This window comes from Acanthopagrus latus, chromosome 11 (assembly GCF_904848185.1).
Source record: "Acanthopagrus latus isolate v.2019 chromosome 11, fAcaLat1.1, whole genome shotgun sequence".
NCBI classification, from domain to species: domain Eukaryota; kingdom Metazoa; phylum Chordata; class Actinopteri; order Spariformes; family Sparidae; genus Acanthopagrus; species Acanthopagrus latus.
Genome location: NC_051049.1, coordinates 8,960,469 through 8,980,443, shown reverse-complemented (window position 1 = coordinate 8,980,443; position 19,975 = coordinate 8,960,469). Strand labels below are relative to the sequence as shown.

The following is a 19,975-nucleotide window of genomic DNA, read 5'->3' as shown; positions in this document are numbered from 1 at the left end:
TCACCTATAAATAAACAGTCTTTCAGATGATTTGTGGACAGTGTTGAAATTTGAAGCAGTCATTTTAAGCTTTGGATTTATCATCGCTGTTCATCTTCGGACACAAACCGAATGCAAAACACACTTTATAAGAAAAAGAATTTATTTATTCACAAGAAAACCAAAGAATTTAAAATGTTTAACTCCTTAAATTCCTGAAAATTCATAATGCCTTCCTCACTTTTCTTCATGTACACACAAACATTCAACACTACACATGTAGGTTCTGTGATGCGCTACGTTTGATCGTACTTCTTATTTTCATATAAATGACAAATGAGCTTTTAAATCAGCAATCTACAAAGGATCATCCACTGCAAAAGTAAATAAAAGCGCTCTGACATACATTACTATTGATCACAAATAACAAAACCATAATGAAATGCCTCTTCAGGGTTATTGCAGACATACAGAGTGACAAGGCAATCAACAGCCATTTCCTTTTGTGACACTAGTGCAGTTGAACTTAAGACCCCATAAGCTTGAACAGCCAATATCACCCAATATCAAAGCTTCTCTACAGGGCTCTGTACTTCCAACATTAAAACAACCTGAAACAAGTCCATGGTTAAATACAATAGAAACTACAGTGAATAAAAATTCTCAAGTTACAATTTGCAGGTACTGTAAGAAAGCTTAACCTGGTTCTGACGTATGGATCAGAAGCTGGTGTTCAAATCATGTTCACATGACAGCTGTAAGACTTCATAGATTATAGACTCGTTTACTCGCTACTAAAATAAGCTTCAAGATATTCAGTGAATAATAAGGCCTGCCACTTTTAATTTAGAGCATGCTGCCAGTAAGGAGGTCAAATCACACTTTAGGAATATAGAAAATACATGAGAAATGCACATCCTGAATTTCTTGCGTATGATTTGTTGTCGCAGCACCTCAGAGGTTGATTTTACTTAAAATGATTTGTAGGATTTTCACAGCTTGTGATGGGCTTGTTCCAGTTTAGTACAAAAATTCTTAGCCACTGATGTTTGATGCTTCAAAGCAGTTGGCGTCCAGCACCAAATACAGCAATCATTTTCTCAAAGACCTCTGAAACATGTTTGTCTTTTTCATCAGTGTGATGAATGACAACTTCAGTACTCCTTTAAAAGGTAACTCCACCATTTTTACATATTAAAGTGTGTTCGTGGGTCTTGGGGAGTATAACTACATATGTGAGAAAAAGTAGTATAAAGCCTTTTGTGACCCCAAATTTCCTCTAGTGAGCTACAAGGCTTTATACTACCTTTTTCCTCATAAGCAGTTGTGCTCCCTGAGACCTGTATGGTCACTGTAATGTAAAATTGGTGGAGTTGCCCTTTAAGTGCATAGTGTGATGGAAGTTTTTACATAGATCAACAATCATTTGAAGTTACATTTAATTGGCTTTAGCATTCAAGTAACCCTTTTTTTTTCTTCTTTTTTTTTTTTAAAATCACATTCATATATTATGGGCTATGATTGAGAATAAAGTAATAAAGCATTTACATTTCACTCGCTCCCGATCTGATCAAGGACACAGCATGACAGGATACAAGAGAGCGAAGGCTGAATTGATTATAGCGAGTGTTCAGGGGAGATGGGAAATATGCTCCAAGTCTACGGTTGGGGTGCGCTACTTAAGCTAGTGAGGTGAACGCAGGTTGTGGATTCATCTTCTATGCAAAGTTAGCCTGTAGCCAGTGTCTTGTGGGACAGTATGTGGTGGAGACCTCAGGAGGCTGACCTACATATTGGGTTGTTTTTGATAAGTACCAGAAGTGCTCATTGATTCCAATCAGCTCATCTGTGACCCCTCCCCCCAAGCGCTGAGAGCCAGTTGTGTTTAAGGTCACTTTAGTGCTCACTGGTGGGAAGGGAAGGAGTGAGGGAGGGTTTAGTTTCCCTTAACTGAATAAAAGATCAGACATTTGGCTCTATTTGGAGGTAGTGGCAGGCACGCTGATGGAAAGTGCCCGACGCGGGGTGTTTGAGACCTGGCGCTGCTGGGACAAGAAGGACTGGCTGGGGGACACCATGGAGGATGTGCAGCCACCGAGACGTGATTCAACTGCCAACTTCTGAAAGCTGAGACTCTGAAGATGAAGAAAGAAAGATTTGCAGAAAATGTTCAGTGTCGGTATATTTATAAAAGACAAGAGCTGCAATGATTAATCGATTAGTTGTAAGCTACTAAATTATATCAGTTGCCAACAATCTTAAAGTGGATTCATCAGTTATTCCACTTTAAAAGTGAACATTTTTTGATTCCAACTTCTGTAATGTGAATATTTTTTAGTTTCTTTACACCTCTTTGTTATCTTGAGATTTGGGAAACATTTAATCATTCTCTGAGATTTTGTTGACCAAACTACTAATCAATTAATCTAAAAAATAATCAACAGATTAATTGCCAGTGAAAACATTCTAGTTGCAGCCCTATAAAAGACAGGATAGAAAATCAGATAATTTGCCAAGATTTCATCTTTACCTTGTTGTACCACGCTGTGACGATCAGCTTCTCCTCATACTCTCTCAGTCTGGCCTGCTCACACTGACGCTACAGAAGCAGATCCCCAAAAATTAGTTAGGTTTGAAAACCTTTAAACAAAAAAAACAAAAAACAAAAAAAAGGCTGTGTTTTGACATAAAGTTTAAAAAAAGCTAAAGGACTTAAAAAGCAGATTTACCTCCAGGTTGACAATCTGCTTGTCCCGATCAGCTAACAGGTTCCTCAGAGCCTGGATCTCAGCGGTGGCTGGATTTAGTTTAGGATCCAGTGCTCGGATCACCTGACAAGCATGAAAAGATAGAGCAGCTCTGAATACAAGTCGGTTCAAACTACCGGACCTTTCGGATAAAACACGAAAATAAAATAAAAGATTTTCTGATATCACTCACATTGCGAGCTTTCTCCAGGTACATTTTATACCTCTCTTCCATGGCCCTCATGTCATCATCTTTCTTCTTCAGAGCGGCCATCAGCTCGTCCAGCTTCAAGGCTTGAAGGCAAGGAGGAAAAAATTAAGTTTCATTCGCACTGTGCACTATTTATGTAGCATTCTACACAAGGCTACATTTTCAACCCCTGAGGTTGCAAAATCTCAGATCAGAGTGACTTGAGATGTGAGACTCACAATTCTGAGTGTTGTCAGGCTGCAGGTCCTCCAGCAGCTCTTTCTTCTTCATGATTTCATCCTGAGCCTCGTTCAGCTGGACCCTGGGAACACAAATACTGTTTCTTTACCTCCCTCTACTGGAGAACATATGCATTAATTTAACATCTGTTTTTTTGTGTGAATGACAATAATTCACACTTACATGTGTGCATCAAGTTTCCGCTTCAGGTTTGACTGAAAAAAAACAAAACAAAACAAAAAACATTATCTTAAAAAGCTTCTGCAAATAAAGTATCAAGTTTACAAGTGCAAAATAAACAAGTTTGAAAAATTAGCTCTTAATCAGTTTAACATTTTGACTGAAAACAAAAGCAAATGGGATTTCCTTCCATAATTCCATTCAAGAATGAAGTCTATGCAGCCAAACAACAGTAACTCTGGGGGATATTTTCTCTGTATTGGTGCCAGTGGTCCTGGCACACTCACATCATCAGGTTTAGCCGCCTGACTCTGCAGAGCCTTCTGGAGATCCTCGACCTGCTGCTGCAGCTCAGTGATCCGCTCTCGACTCAGTCTGACAAGAAAAATAGAATACATTTTAAAAAGGAATTTAGCACAATATAAAACTTAACAGAGCTAAAAAGTAAAGAAGCCCCATCTCATCAATCTGTTGGTGACCTAGGAGGAGAGATTGGCTCTGTTCACCTGTTCTCAGTGTCCAGTTCACTGCGGGTCTTATGTGCTTCCTCCAGCTGCAGCTGCAGTGCAGTGATATTCTCCCTCTCGTACTCCTCCTGCTGTACTCTAAGCATCTTGTTCTCATGTTGCAGCCTGATGAACTTTTCTCTGCAGTCACAAATATAAAGTCAGTGTTCACACACCCACACAACACACTGAAGTAGAAAGCAGAACACACTGTCAGAAGCTGCGTCTATCACCTGTACTCAATGGGTATTAATTCAGCTGCCAAGTTGTCGTGGCTGGGGCTGCCAGAAGGAAGGATCCCTACATTAAAGAAGTACATGTGAGAATGACATGGTGACAAGTGGCTATACAGTGCTGTGATGTCAGATGTGATTTCAGTGTGAGGTACCTGCTTGGGAGAGCTGGTGCTGTTGGGCCTGAGTGCATCGCAGCTCCTCATTAACCTCCCTTAGAGACTCTCTTTCCATGATGATCCTCTAGTAGGGGAGAGGACATTTTAAACAGGCCAAATGTTAGTAATGACGTTTACCACAGTTGGAGTGACACATTTCAAAAGCTGCCACACCTCTTTCTCCTTTATAACAGTCTCATGCTTTTCCTCCAACTTCTTCATCTCATAGGCCAGGTTGTCTGCTCGCCTCGTCTCCTCAGACAACTTCTTGTGTAACTCCTGGACCTGATAGACGGCACGTGACAAAACATGTAAACAAATAACACAATGTGTGGCACTGAAGACAATAATTATAATCAATACAGTCTGTATCTAAGATGAATGAAATCAAATCTAGTCCTGCTTTGCATATCACTTACCTGTCTCTTGTAGGTCTCCAGCTGTGCACGGGCAGCATTGGCCTTGCGCAGCTCTTCCTCCAAGCTAACAGTGTTCTGCATGTAGGTCATGTTATTCTCCTCCAGCAGCTTCATCTGCCTCTTCAGATCACCAAGATTCTCCAGTTTACGTTTGTATGTTTCCACTGAAGCCTCGAGCATCACCACCCGATCTGAGCAGTTCCTGCGGTACATAAACAGAAAATACAGGACAAGGGCGACAAAAGCAGGAAGAGGAGGAAGACAAATGAGAACTAACAGAGGCTCCATCAGCAGAACTGTCAAGACCGAAATCATCGTAAACCTTGAAGTCATGTCTCTAATCCTTGTCTCGATGACACTCTGCTCTACATGTCTTACATACTTCCCTGCTCCAACACACCTCATTCAAATGAATGGGCCGTTATCAGGCTTCTGCAGAGCTGATCATTTGAATCAAGTGTAATGGAACAGAGAAACACTGACGGCCTAGTCTATACATAGATAGGTGTCCATCGAGATAAATGTTTTAGCACCATTTCAGAAGTAATCTCCTCCCACATAACACGGGGCATACCTGTGCTGTTGTATACAGGAAGCAAGTTTTCTGTGATCAGTTGCATAGCTACAGACAATACTATGAATTAGGCAGGGAAACATGACTGCTCTAGGACTGGACTTATGTTATGTCTTTTTTCTTTATTTTTATTTTTTATTTATTTTCATGCATGAGAAGGCAGATTTCCTAGTGGGAGGAATAATAATTTTGGCTTTTTCATTAATGTAAGTTCAGAGTAAACTTTATGTCAGAATATTACATGGTGTGCTGTGTGGGGTTGATTGCTGTTTCAGCCAAACAAAACCTGAGCTACCATTACTAATTAGCACACCCTTTATCAGACAAGAGGAGCTAATCATTAGCTGGCCTCTCATCAAGAGGCAACAAAAGAAGACTGATTGCATGCTGATCCTTAAATAAATCTGTTTATTATGTCTAGCTTTTCTGTACGCTGTATTGCCTGGTTTATTTTTGTGGTCTGCATTCTGAATAAAAAGAAAACGCTTCACCAGACCTGATTATCCAGTTACAGAGTGAAGACACAAACCTCAAAACGTCCAGTTCATCTTTGAGAGCTCGAGATTCTTCTGCCAGGCTGGTGAGCTCGTCGTTACGATGCTGAACCTCAATCAGCTGCTTCTCCAGCTCTTCACAGTGGATCCGGTAGTCATCCTTAGCGGCCTCCAGCCTGGAAGATGCATATACGCTTAATCATTCGGATTCCGTAAAATGCTGTGGCAAGTTTAAGCAGAAAGAGACGGACCTGAAGTTCTCCTCCTGCAGCGCCTCTAACTGTTGCTGCAGCTGGCTGTGTTTCCTCCCTGAGGGTGTGCTCGGGTCGTCGAATGTGTCCAACTGATTGGCTCGGTCTGTTAGTACATCATTCTCAGCCAATAAGCTGTTCCGTTCCTCTTGAAGAACAGCCACCTGTAAGGGGACAACATGATTCAGACCTGCTTTTGCAAAGTGTTCCAATTTTCTATTAAGGTGAATTAAATATACAAACAAAATAAAAGTATTGTCAACTCAGCAGAGGGGATGTGTGATGTTTGACCCCTCTTTGGTCAATTATTTCATGCAAAGCAGCAAAGTCACATCTGAGCATCAAAAGAAACACCCCTTCCATTACACAAAACTCTCTTCCTCTCCCAGCTGTTAAAGCAAACAGTGCAGTTAATCCATGCTGGAAGAAGCGAACAGACAAAGTGCACTTTAAGCAAACATGTTAATACATGGTTAGTTAGGTTTCCTTCTCACCCATCATTTCCCTCATGTGTACCAGACACTGGGGAAACAGTCCAGGGTTGGTCATTGCTCAAAAGACCAGCGTACAACAAAAATGTCTAAAAACATATTAAACTAGGGCTCGGGCTAAAACATCATAATAAAAACTGTATTTTTTTCTTATGTATCTCCATGTGGCAAACATTAAATTCTTGAAATAAATGAAGAAGGAAAAAAAAAATCTAGAAAAAAAAATTGTAATGTTGCTTTTACCAAAAACAAGACAACAAAACGGTTACTAAACCAGGCAGATTTTCCCAGCTGAATTACTGGAATTGACCACAAAATGTTAAAACACACACTGTATGACTTGTTGAACAGATTCCTGATGGTGTTGTCTGTTAGCTGAGTTAGAGTAAACATTTCAGCAGCTGGTTTAGATGGTTTAGTTTTGCCGAGCGGTCAACCGTGTTAAGCTTACCTCGCTCCGGTGAGAGATGAGCAAGATTGGGGACAGAACAAATCAAATCTGTCGAGAGTCCAGTTGAACAGGTGATCAGTGACTTGTGCTAAACCAAGCCTGTCTGCACAGTGCTGAGTGCGGCCTTCACACAGTGGCAGAGCAGAGCAGAGCAGAGCAGAGCATGGGCTGACTGCCACAGTGGGACCAGCAGAGCCCAGACTGTGAGCCCACAGTCTTTCTGCCACAGCAGCTCCAGACAATAGAACCAAGCATTACAGCGAATTACACAACTCTTGTTTATACTGTACCACAAACGTGTGTGTGTGTGTGTGTGTGTGTGTGTGTGTGTGTGGACGTGGAGATCCTAATATCAGCAGAAGGCACTGAGGCTAGTAAACAGACAGCTGTAAATTAATTTTAAATTAAGCTGTAAATATTAATGTATATTTTTCTGTAGAAATACTACAGAAAAATAAACTAACATGGTGTGTGTGTGTGTGTGTGTGTGTGTGTGTGTGTGTGTGTGTGTGTGTGTGTGTGTGTGTGTGTGTGTGTGTGTGTGTGTATGTGTGGTGTGGGCTCTATTCACCTGCATGTCAAGCTCTTGACAGCGCTGGGCCAATGCTTCCTTCTCTGCGAGAAGTTCAGTCATGTCTTCTAGAGCTTTTTTAAGCTGGACACAAAGAAAAAGCAGAATTTACCAACACACACATTCAATTTGTAGATCAGTTTGACCTCAATGCTCTTTCTCATATAGATCCAGAAGAACTGACACCTCAGTGCTGAGCTACTGGGGTTAGTTGACTCCTCTGAAAAGAAACTTTAATTGTGACTGTGTGTTACACTGGAGACGAAAGCCTCATTCAGACCTGAAAATACCAGTCCTTCCATTTAGAGCATTTAGACTGCAGGAGTAGTATGGAAGCCCAATCACATTAGCTGACAATCAGTCAGACCTATCAAGAGTATTGTTGTTCAGGCAGTTTATGCTAAATCTATTAATTATACTATAATACTTATAAAGGACATTTTTTTGTGTGTCTCCTCAATACCTCTTGTGTCAGGGTGAAACAATTACTGTCCTATAGGCCAACAAAAATAAAACAAAACAAATGCACAAATATTCAGGAACCACCATGAATGAGGCCTTATGTGGGCTTCACAGCAGATTCGATCTTTTTCTGTTTTGTTTATTTTCATACAACACAAATTGGACATTAAGACTGTATCTCCAAATTCACCTAGTGAAGAGAATTTCACAGCAGAGAAGTACCCAGAGGAAATTCTCCCAGTTGGTTTCTGTAATAGTAACACTGACCTGCTGTTCCAAGTCCCCTGACAGTTCTGTTCCAAACGGGGCCATGATCTCTTTACTCATGAGCTGAGGAGGAAACATATCATTGGACTGATGGATTACAGAGACTCATCATAACAGCATAATAGCAATAGGAGACACTTGTTGCTGTTAGGATGGACTGTACTGACCTCCTGGATAGCTGTCATGACAACATGCTGTACAGACTCCTCCAAGGTCATGATGATCTGAATGTATTCTAGGGAGAGAGTGAGAGAGATTAATCACACCAGTTGAATCATTTTAAAATGTTCAGCATCTGCGTCCTACTTCTAGATATAACACTGTCATCACTGATTTCCCAGCCAGGCCGCCTGATGGCTCTCTGCCTTTGTCGGTGGCTTGGCAGGACAACAATTGAACACTGTTCGGCTTAACCTGGCTGGATTTCAGTGAAACAGTTCCCTTTTTATCTCCACTGTACAGCACATACACTGTAGATATTTGAGTATCTGTTTGTGTAATGTGTCCACAAATAGGGCATAACATAGAAGCAACTGCATACCTTGTTTACGCTCACATTTGACAGCACAGCCTAATACGAGCTGCAGAAGCCTCCCCAGCTCGACAGCGTCTGAATTCTCTGCCGCCAGAGCCACATCTGGAAGGGGGAAATCTGAGATTTCCTGGGCTAGGATCTGATGGGACAGAGATAACAGGTTAGTGAGAATGCACTGTTATAATATCTGTGGTCCTGGAGTTTTGCTACAACTAAGTGGATTGATGAATGAATAAAATATTACAATCATGTGTTGTTTTGGCAAAATGGATATAAAAAAAAGACTGCTGGGCTTCATATTATTGTGTACCAGCCTTCAGCCACTTGTTTTGATTTCAACTGCATACTAGTCTCCTGGGGCTTTGTGCTACACAAACAGTGCATAATACAACTCCCACAAGAACTGAATGAACACACAGAGTCTAACATACAGCAGGTGCTTCTCTCAATCACCTGACACTGTGAAAACACCAGGAGGATAGTATTTACAAGGCAACAACCTACCTCATTATAATAATCAACCATCATCTGAAGTATCTTCTTCAGGTTGTTCATCTGAGAACACACACAAGATGTTATGAATTTAGTTTGTAGTCAAAACTACCTTGGTTCAGACTGCAGGTCTGTTTCTAATGTACAAACACATTAATTGCAATCGATCAGATCTGATTTATGTATCCAAACATTTCAAAACCCATCTGCATGGGTTGCTGTGGTAACAAAATAGGCTGACAAATGGGGATCAATCATCTTGCACTCCAAAAGATTGCCAGGTCAAGTCACGGTGCAGAACTCCTGCATTGCACCAGAATAACTCAGGGAAGGAGGAGGCTTGTATACAACACGATGGTGGATTATCTTCAGCCGCTCTACAGCAGTTCCATCACTCTCGACTTGACTTTGACATTGTGGGTAATGTTGTGAGTGATGCATAAGACACTTATGGAAATCAGACGGGAATTGCATTACAAAAAACACCTTCAAATGTGGCTTGAATCCAACTTGCAAAAATTGGATTTAATGTGTTTTTCTTCCTGAAGCAATCTGGAGTCTGTTAGTGTTGTCAAAAATATCAAAATATTGAGACAATATCTATATCGATATATATATATAAGCATTTTGGTTATTGCTACTACTGTGACAATAAACCCATGTCACTGCGGACTTTTTCATAATAGAAAAAGCAAATTATAACATTGATTCATATCACCATGCATCATGCATAACAGCAGAACCCTTAAACTGACACAGCAAAATGGAATTCAGCCATTACTCATTTAATTTTTTCCATCTGACAAACATGACAAATTGTCTCCTGTGGAAAAGGTCCATTAGGGAGGAAAGATGGCAACTGGAAAACACAGTTACAGCCAAACAGAGAGGGAGAGAATGGCATGCATTTTTTTTCTAAATCACCCTTACTCTACATATAGCTGACATACTTGGACAAACATACATGTACACAATTCACCAGAGGAGTAGAGCGCAGGGTCAGGGTGCAGGCTAAGCCAGGAGCAGCACCCCTGGGGCAGGCAGGAGGTCAGTTTCAAGGAGGGTTTGCCTCACAGCACACAGGGGGGTTCAGCAGAATATGAAGAGAGAAGTAGGACGACAGAGAGGGGACGTGGGAGACAGCACTGCTTTGTACCTTCAGTCTCCAGTTGTCCTCAACATCTGCTTTGATACGAGTGAGCCATCCATCATTGAACCAAGCTGGGTCTCTGCAACACACACACACACACCCACACACACACACACACGGAGAAGAAGAATAGTTCATCTAACTGAGTGGCATCCAAGGTCAAATTCTTCTAAATACAATTCAATGGTGCACTTTACTTTCTCTCAACCTAATCTCAAATATGCTGTTTATTTCCTACAGTAAAACAGTAAAAAAAAACCTAGAAAACAGAAGTGTTCCTTCACACAGCGAGGGTTACACATGTAGGATGAGAGAAGCAGTGACAGTAAACCTAGAGAGTTTTTCCATGCCTTTCTACTGTAGCTTCGGTGCCTTCTTAACTCTTAATGTTACTGTTGAAGGAGAAAATGGTATCTTTTTCCTCTATAATAGATCATTGACACTTTTATGATTGATGATTTTAAAAAAAAAGTGTTGTTTGATATTCAGCGTGTCACAATAGTTTCTCTTGATGAATGAAATTGTTTGCAATACAAAAAAAATATCTGTATCCATTTTAGACAATATTTGTGCTGTGCAAACCTTGTTCAACAAATTAATAAACTATCCCAGCTAGTTTAACTGAAGTACCAGACAAGTATGTGAACTGTTTGAGCCAAACCAGGCTGGCTGTAAATAAATGATACATCTGCAGAGTAGCCAGGTATTATGACTAATGGGGCCGATTGGGAAAACCTTCAGTTTATGATGTATTCCTGTGTGTGTGTGTGTGTGTGTGTGTGTGTGTGTGTGTGTGTGTGTGTGTGTGTGTGTGTGTGCTCTCTCACATTTGATGCAGCGCCTGTGATATTGCTGCTCCAGTGGTCAGCTCTGCCACTGTGCTGCAGGGCGCAGTAGTGTTGAAGGTCTGCAGCTGAGGGGCAGAAAAAAAAATACAGCATCATGGGCACCAGCCAACAAACCAAGGAGAGTGACGGGAATAAAACACACCAGGGAGGTGGTGACATGCAGACTGGCTGCATTACCCAAGCTATAGTTAATGAGTGTCTCCACAACACTGCAGATGCACAGATGTGATGTTGTACCTGCATCCAAACTGTTATGAAGGATGTATAAATAAAGGAGATAGGACAGGGATGCACTAAAGACATAGACAGTGGAAGGACAAGTTGGACTGCAGATAGCAGTGGCAAAGACACCACAACTAGGCAAAGATAAAGGTTTCACTACTTAGTTTTAGTGCCCTGGGATAAACTGACAACCTATCCAGGGTGTACCCCACCTCTTACATCAAAGCAGATGGGGTCTGCTCCAGTGCCCCCGCAACCCCAAAAAGATAAGCTTTTAGAGAAGGTGGATGGGTGAATGATGAATAATTTAAGTAGTAGCCCACCCTGCTCTAAGATGAATTCTCTTAACAAGGACTGTCCAACTGTGTCCTGTACACATCCTGCTGTTGACAGTGATGACCAATATCTATTTTAAAATCCTATCTAACGGCAACTGGTTTGTGCTTCACTCCAACCAACCAGTCAAAGTTATAGTCCAAAATGGGATGTGCTTGGGGACATTTTTTTTTCCAAGTTATGAGTCTGAGGCAGTACAAACATTTCTTAAAAATACATTTTACTTTACTTAATACTTATATTCCACTACATTTATATCAAAGCTTTAGTCACTAGTTACAGATCTAGATTGTTGATACAAATATAAACCAGAGATAAATGATGATATTTTGCTACTGATTAAGTTACCTGGTAGTATAAAAAAAGCATCTGAAACCAGTTTAACCTGTCAGTGAAACATTTGTGACTCTTCGGTGACACATGAACGTAACTAATATGATCCGGTAATACACATATTTTTCCACCAAAGAGCCACTTTAAATGCATGATATTTACCAGCTATCATGCAGTATTTTTACACTGTGATATCACTAGTTTTATTTTTATTAAATGCTTGAATCGTTCTTCCACCATTGCTGACTTACAATGAGCAGATGAAGCCGACACGAGAACTAACTAACAAACTCCTCGGCCTAATAATAATAATAATAATAATAATAATAATAAACCCAAGACAGGGCAACAAAACGTGGATTTACAGCCATAAAGGAGGAGAGGGACAGGTGCAGCACCGCTAGCAAGCAGGTAAATTAAAAGTACTTACCTGTCCTGGCTGGTGTTAGCCACATTTAATCAGTTACATAATGTTAACAAAAGACCCAAAGAGCGACATTCCGCAAATATCTCCCGGTTAATGGGATTAACTCGCTCAAAGACGACGAGGGAAAACTGAAGAGGGTCGTTGTTTTTGTCGCTCCTGACGCTAAATGTTAACTTTAACTTGTATTCACTAGCCTGCAGCTACATGTCGTGCCGGTGGACTGTCCCTTCCTGTCCGTTAAGTGTATTACAGCCACAACGGACGTTAATCTCCATAACAACAGCGATATAACGTTAGCTAACACAGTGAGCCGTTATTAGAAATGACGGACATGTATGCTCGTTCCTATTAAGCCTCATTTTCTCTCAGCTGGTGGGGGTGTTATCGACTGACAGCCCCACCACCTACGAACAGGTAACCGAAAGCGCTTCCACGATTTTTCCCTTTAACGAGGCGACATATTCACAAAACACTCACCCATATTATGAGGCTGTCGGTCAGCGCCGCTTTCGTCTCGTCCATCGACTCCTTATTATGATTATTATTATTTTTAGCTCAAAGCTAAAATATTTTCCACCTGTCAGCAAAGCTCTTCCGCTCCTTTCCTCTGCATTTGACCTCACCTGCTGCCGAGAGGTAATTCTTTAACGACGAGTACGCAGAGTGAGGATGCACAGCAGCCGTTCCGCCATAAAAACAGCGTAGGACGTACGAGAATGGCGCAGTTTCTTAGTCATTTGACGTTTACTTGCTTGCAGGCGATCGTTGAGGTGAAAGCGAGGAGGGGAATAGAAGCCAGAACCAATCAGCGTTGAGACCTGGAATGATTGACGGGTCTTAAACCGCGCTGTAGCCAATCAGTGAGCTTGATCTGCGATTAATTTACGCCCCCATTATCTGGACGCAATCAAAACATTTGTGAGTATCATATTCACACCTGTCTTGATTGATGGATGAAAATCCAATGCAAGGGATTAGATGACGGTTAAATGATTTATTATTTCATGAAATACTATGTTGTTGTGTTACTGCACTCAAACCATGTCAATATTGTACAAACAGCTCAACAAGTCTCTTCCCAAAAGATGGGAACCCTTAAAAAATAGCAATCCAATTTTTGTGTTTGCAACCAATATCATAAAAATACAAGCTACAAAGTTAAGCAAAACAAAAAAGTAAACATTAAAGCCACTATCTGATGAATTATATAAACTATATTCACTTCTGTTTGAAATCCAGCTGGGTTTTTTTAAGTATTGCAATCATCTGGTAATTTCTCTCCTTGTTTGACCTCATTTTTTTCTGCCAACAACAGCGGTCACAGCACTTGCTCAACCAAAATGGAATCTTAATTGCAGTTTGTTCCATGTTACACTACGTGACCCACTGTAGAAGGCTTGTGACCTCACCTAACACTGTTCCCAGCTACATTCCCAACAGAGAGTCGACCCTGCACTGCTTGAATTTGGAAATCGAGTACAAGTGAAATATTAATTAATTTTAGACCTGCTTTGTATTGCTATACTAACTAGAAATATAAAGTCTTGGCTGTAATCACTGTGCCCTTAGACAGACACTAACAGCTTGTCAGCATGCCAGGCATTCTCCGATGGTAAATCATTTCTCAGGAAACCACAAACCTCACGTTATGCATTTATATGTCTCACATCACGTGAGGGTGTGTGTGAAATTCCAGGCTCTAGTGAGCTGCCAGTAACGGACTGCTGATCCAAGATAACAACTCCCACATGTGTCACCTGCTTTCTAAGCCACAATATGGAAAATTACAAAGAGTGATTACTGCATTATGGAGCCTCACTCCATGCTTGGTCTAATCTGGTCCAGTTTAACACAATTCATTCTTACATCACTGTCTAGGGCAGATGACCAGGTAACCATGGAGTATAGTAAAATCATTGTGTGAATGACCTGGGACTGGACTTTACCTGTGTCAACTGTCCTGTATTTAACTGTCAGTAGGTGAGCAACTCTGTTTTATCTCCTGGCTTATGCCGCTCTGAGACCCTGACCCTTGCTGACTGACGGAGGCTATTTTTAGCTGACCCGAACCCCTTTTAACTCCCCCTCTTTGGCTCCTATCTGAGGTGAAGTGCCTGCATGTGTAAATATTTGCCAGGATATTTCTGCAGTCGCCACAGTTGTGGAGATTACCACGTCTTCACTCACAGATAGATACAGTCACAGAGAGGTCTTTGCTTTATTGTTGCAACACTTTGTCACGTGATTTTAACATAAAATTATGTAAGAATTTTTGCTTAAAACGTTCAAAAATGAATTCAAATTATCATCAAAATGTTGAAATTATGTCAGAAATGTCTTTGTGTAGTGTTGCAGAGATATTTACTGAAGTTAGCCTGCTAAAGAGCTAGCCTGAAAACCTCTTCATCCCAGCAGTCCAAAACTCCCCCAGCTGTCCAGCCAGCCGCACGGCTAAGCGAGCTAGCATGCTAATGGCAGCTACATGCATGGATGTATAGAAAACAGTTAGCAGCAGAGTAAGAATTCAACAAGTGGCCAGTTTTCACATACTGCACCTTTAAAGGAATGACGCAATGTGAGAATGATAGATGGGAAATTCTTAAATTCAGGCCTCCTCTCTGCTGCTGGGTTGACTATCCTTAGCTGAGGCTCCCCTTCACAGCTTTTAGTGTTAATGCCAGTGACACTCACACCCATTTCGCAAACCACAGTTTATGGTAAATGCAGAATTATGTGTAGCAGGGCTGCTGCCAAAGTAAACCCAGAGTAAATGATTGGCGAGGTAGTCTTCATAGTGTGGGAGGGATCATCTCTGTCTTTGATCTGATGGGAGGTCATGTGACCCAAATAGTTCGACCACACTGAAGTGAAGGGGACGGGACACTTTTCAGATGTAATGTTTTAAATACTTTTACACAAAAAAATTACTTGCAATGAGTAGAAAATATTCTTTTAGGAGCCGTATAAAAGAAAAAAAAACACTGCTTTATTGATCTGACTGCACTGCTGCTATCTTTGAGCTAGAAGACTCAGACTTAGGCTGATACTGGAAGGTGTAGTTGATCATTAACACGCAGCTCTAATTTATTTTGAACGGTGATGCTGTCAGGCAGCACTTCACTTCCTTCTCGGAGACGGTGACTACAAGTCAGCTGCTGTTTCTGGTTTGACTATGCAGCCCCGCCACAGCTCTCAGCCCAAGTGAGTCTCATTTTGTTACACAAAACATGGTTTGGGGTTTTTGTGCTGTAGCTCCTGTGTTGCTGTGGCTTTCGGGGGAAATTTCAGCCAAGAGAAAATGTTTTGATGTCACGTTCACTCAGGCTCACTGCATCCGATCTGAAAGTAATCCACTGGACTTGAAAGAGTTTTTTAAAATCTCTTTTTTCTCAACATCTCAAGAAAATATAACACTAAACATGTTTCTTCCTATTGGTGCAATAACACCATGTTTAATAACGTAAAACAAATGCACGTGTGATATCTTTTGTGTATGTTTGAATGACTTACTTTAATTTCAGAAGCTAATCAGTGCAAACATAATTTCATGATAAAAAGCCCAATTTTGCTTGTGTATTGGCTGGATTGCTGAGAGTGAAAGCAGCTGTCTATCTAAAAGATCAATCTTACAAATTAATGCTTTAAAATCATTTAGTTAAATGACTTTCCTGAAGTCTTTGTGGACGCAACATGTCAGCATCATCTGTGATCTGCATAGAAAAAAGAGCTGAGTACAATCAACCTTATCTCAATGAATCGTTCCTTTCATGTCACTAGCAGATGTTCAATATTCCAGGCGTGTTCATCCTTGTTGCGTCACGTTTCAGACTGGATCGCCCGAAGGGTCACGCTCACCTCAGGTCACCCAGATCTCAGGTGTGCACACCTGAGCAGACGGCATCGACGTATATGAGCTGCCACAAGGTGAGCCGATGTTTTGATGTTTTCCTCAGTACTGAACTGGAGACATTTCTTTAAAATAAATGAGTAACAGACAGACTATCAGACAGTAACAACAGGACAAGCACAAACAGTATTATCACTGTAAGGCACCACATCCTGTTATTATTATAATGGCTTTTATTAGGGTCACAGTCTGGTGGAGAGAGTTGCTGCCAAACATAATAATCTCACTGTTTATGTGTTTAATCAGTCCCTGAATATGTATTGTGTATCTAGTTTGTTGTTCTGGGTCATCAAGGACTTTAACCCTTTTATTGATCATAAATCAGTAAGTATCAAAAGCATTTTTAAGATTTGAAGGAGTCTTTTTTTCTGCTTCCTTCATCCTGTTTCACACCTCTCACCTCACGATCATTTGTCTCTCTTTTCCTCTCATCTCTTCAGGAATCCACACAGTCATGCGCCTCCACAAGCCGAGACTGGCACTGTCCTGTGTGCCTGCAGACAGCCAGCTTCCCCGTCCAGACCAACTGTGGTCATTTGTTCTGTGGTACGACATGAACCGCAACACACTCAAACACACACGGGCCGACCATGACTCCTTATACAAGTTTCAGAGTAGACAAGTTCTCATCTGTCATTTAATTTGTTCCATCAGCGGCGAGACTGGATTCATTCATTTTTCAGTCACTCTCACATTTTCTCACCTAATTCGTCATGTGCTTATTGTTCAGTCTGACTTTTCGCTCAGTGGAGCTTCATCTGGCCTGTCTTTTCTGGCTTTGAATAATTAACTGCTGCGTTGGATTTCCAACGCTGCCTCTCACCTGACAGCTTTACGCACATTATCCTTCTCCAAGGTGCACAGTTATATATGTCAACTAGTCAAAGAAGTGCAGAGGTGAACCTAAAATGAAAGCAGAATATCTGACAGCAAAGAATTAGATGGAAAAGTTGACCAACATGCGGTCCAAACCTTGCTTGTGGCATTGTCCTTTCCCTAATGTTTTGATTAGCCCTGAATCACTTGAAACGTAGTAGACTTTGTATTGACACATGATAATGTGACTCACTCCCTCTGAGAGGCAGGACAGTTGCACCTTACACCCAAACATAGCGTGAGGCAGGGCACATTTTATATACAGGAAGTATGTTTTATGTTGAAGGTGCTGTATGCTAGAGTTAGCCTCCAGTCGAATTCAATCTCAAAACAAAAAGCGGGCAGAACATCACCAGATTAGTTAATCACTGCTGTTAATTGTATCTTTTGTTAGCTAGTTAACGCCGTTAGCTGTGCAGCTAGCATGAAGACTGGTGGCAGAGTGTTGGTGTTTAGACTGTTTGGAATAAGAAAGAAAGAAAGAAAGAAAGAAAGAAATAGAGTACAACCAGAGTGATGATCATTACGTTGATGATGATCATTAAGTGACATGCAAAAAGAAATCATTTGCCGATCATTTGATTGCGACGTGAGTTAACATTTTTGCAGGAATGGTAATTTTTGCATATAATTTTTTCACTGAAAAACATTTTTAAAAAATATGATTTTTGATGGAATCTGAACACTGTAAAATCTGACAAATTGACTTTATATAAAAAGTCAAGAAGAGCAATTACCTCAAAATTACCAAGTAATATAGACTAATAATTTTAAGTCATTTTTGCAAAATTTCCATTTTGACAATATTTTGATTAGCTGTGCAGCGTCCAACATAATAAACACATTTCTGCCACAGATTTAACTTTGATACTATCAGTAAAAGATTACAAAGGCATTTCTATTGTCACCTTAACCCTAACATACCACAGACACTTCACCTGCCCCACTTACCTGAGTCCAACCCTGACCCAAACACCTGTCTGTTATCATTAACAGTGACGAAACACTTCATGCTTGACGTGCCTCCAACAAAGTCTTAGTGTTTGATGACACTGTTTGATGATTTATGTGTTTCGATTCTGCAGCTCCCTGTCTGATCGCCTACTGGAGACACGGGTCCTGGCTGGATGCAATCAGCTGTCCTCTCTGCAGAGAGAAGGTAGAGTAGATACAACCAGAGCGGTCGGATCAGAATGAGTGTGAACATGTAGTGAAAATGTTTCTGATTTTCTCAGGTCAGCGTGCTGTGTAATCTGTTTAATGAGAGTCATTCGGATCGTCAGTCGAAGGAGGTTCTCGGGGAAATCACAGACTACAATAAGCGTTATTCCGGAGCCCCACGAAGGGTCAGTATTCAGTCTGTCTGTCAGACACACATGCTGTGTTTGCCTTAATTTAAAGTAGTCTCTTGCTGGAAACCATCCCTGAGGCCTTTCCACAGTAGTGTATCCTATTCTCCACCCTTTTTTGTGTGTGGTTGTGTAAAAGTATGAGGTGGAGCAAGTTTCCCTTAAAGCATTGAATGCTAGATTTGATCACAGTAAAGATGAGACTCCCTTAACTGTTCTCTCTGATAATAGGCCTTGTAACAGGAATACTTCTTATGCAACTTCAGGGATTTATTGTCCTCTACAACCAGTGGCGGTTTCTTGTTAACACTCCTCACACTGACACACCCAGTCGCCCTACTTCTGACCAGTCTTCTCTTCCGTCCAGGTAACAGACTACCTGTGTGACACACCTCTCCTCCTGCAGTTACTGGTGCGAGGCCTGGGCACCATGGGAGTACTCGTGTGGCTGTTTTTCTTCAGGGTGGCGCTTTGCTGCGTGGGGACCGTGATGTCCATCTCCTCGCCTCCTCTGGAGACCATTTCCTCAGCTGTAAGCCCCCTGGAAACAGACCCCTCCCTCTGTGGACTGCTGGGGGTCTTGGATGACCTGGTGGTGGTCATCCTGCTCCTCATCTGCGTTATCAACATCAACCAGCAAATGGCGCCAGAGAGAGGAGGACGCTCTGTAGAAGCGACAACCTCACAAGGAGTAATGGGGAGTTCACTGTAGTGTCAGTACAAGTCTGACATGGACTTTCATTGGATTTCCTCGCTCAGTCTGCAGCTAGTTGGATTAGTAGATGCAAGAATATTGACAAAAGCCCAGCATGCAGCAGTGGAGATGTCAGCCTGTGTCTGAGCCTCTCGGACTGTGGACTCAAGACTACAAGCATGTTTTTTTTTTAAGTGATAACAGAGCCTTGAGGGATTTCTGAACACAAAGCCATGCAGTGTGCTGGTTCAGCTGAGGTCACAAATGCTTATTGCTGAAATTCCCAAGGTGTTCGGTTGGAAGCTCTTTAATCAATATTAAAACAGAAAAAATCTTTATCACTCTCAATTTAATCTGTTGCTTCAGCTTATAAATTTGAACTGTAATCAGGATTCTTTAGCATCTTACCCATCAGAAAAATGTTATTTTTCCTCCTAACTGAACAGCAATTTTCAATTTTGTTTCAGAAAGCTTTAGAAAAGCTGTTGTTTCAGTACTGTAATATTGACATGTAAATATATTGTACGAATTCAAGTTTTTTTGTTGTTGAAAATAAAGAATATTTATTGTCTTATGTGACATTTCTTTTATTT

At 41.1% G+C, this 19,975-nt stretch overlaps 2 protein-coding genes across 8 annotated transcripts; one reads left to right on the top strand and one right to left on the bottom strand.

Annotated features, from left to right (window-relative positions):
* Window positions 1-119: 119 nt before the first annotated feature.
* On the bottom strand, window positions 120-13,308 carry hook1 (hook microtubule-tethering protein 1). 3 transcript variants are annotated; one of them, XM_037113802.1, is made up of 22 exons: window positions 13,034-13,308; window positions 11,218-11,303; window positions 10,397-10,469; window positions 9,253-9,303; window positions 8,755-8,887; window positions 8,381-8,448; window positions 8,214-8,276; window positions 7,485-7,568; window positions 5,972-6,135; window positions 5,756-5,896; window positions 4,653-4,854; window positions 4,408-4,518; window positions 4,231-4,318; window positions 4,076-4,142; window positions 3,843-3,983; window positions 3,624-3,711; window positions 3,340-3,371; window positions 3,156-3,238; window positions 2,920-3,020; window positions 2,709-2,810; window positions 2,510-2,578; window positions 120-2,114 (listed from the first exon to the last, which is right to left on the bottom strand). In XM_037113802.1, the coding sequence occupies exons 1-22, from the start codon at window positions 13,076-13,078 to the stop codon at window positions 1,956-1,958; spliced, it is 2,151 nt and encodes a 716-aa protein (XP_036969697.1). In that variant the 5' UTR covers window positions 13,079-13,308; the 3' UTR covers window positions 120-1,955. The 3 variants fall into 3 exon arrangements, with proteins under 3 accessions (XP_036969697.1, XP_036969699.1, XP_036969700.1); XM_037113804.1 differs by lacking the exon at window positions 13,034-13,308 and adding an exon at window positions 12,560-12,711; XM_037113805.1 differs by lacking the exons at window positions 10,397-10,469; window positions 11,218-11,303; window positions 13,034-13,308 and adding an exon at window positions 10,220-10,387.
* si:dkey-183n20.15 (RING-HC_RNF170 domain-containing protein) lies at window positions 12,841-19,956 on the top strand. 5 transcript variants are annotated; one of them, XM_037113808.1, is made up of 7 exons: window positions 12,846-12,970; window positions 15,666-15,757; window positions 16,384-16,480; window positions 16,904-17,009; window positions 18,425-18,498; window positions 18,575-18,685; window positions 19,056-19,956. In XM_037113808.1, exons 2-7 carry the CDS (start codon window positions 15,729-15,731, stop codon window positions 19,398-19,400), a joined length of 762 nt encoding a protein of 253 aa, XP_036969703.1. In that variant the 5' UTR covers window positions 12,846-12,970; window positions 15,666-15,728; the 3' UTR covers window positions 19,401-19,956. The 5 variants fall into 5 exon arrangements, with proteins under 5 accessions (XP_036969706.1, XP_036969703.1, XP_036969704.1 ...); XM_037113809.1 differs by lacking the exon at window positions 12,846-12,970 and adding an exon at window positions 14,463-14,536; XM_037113810.1 differs by lacking the exon at window positions 12,846-12,970 and adding an exon at window positions 15,441-15,449.
* Window positions 19,957-19,975: the final 19 nt, after the last annotated feature.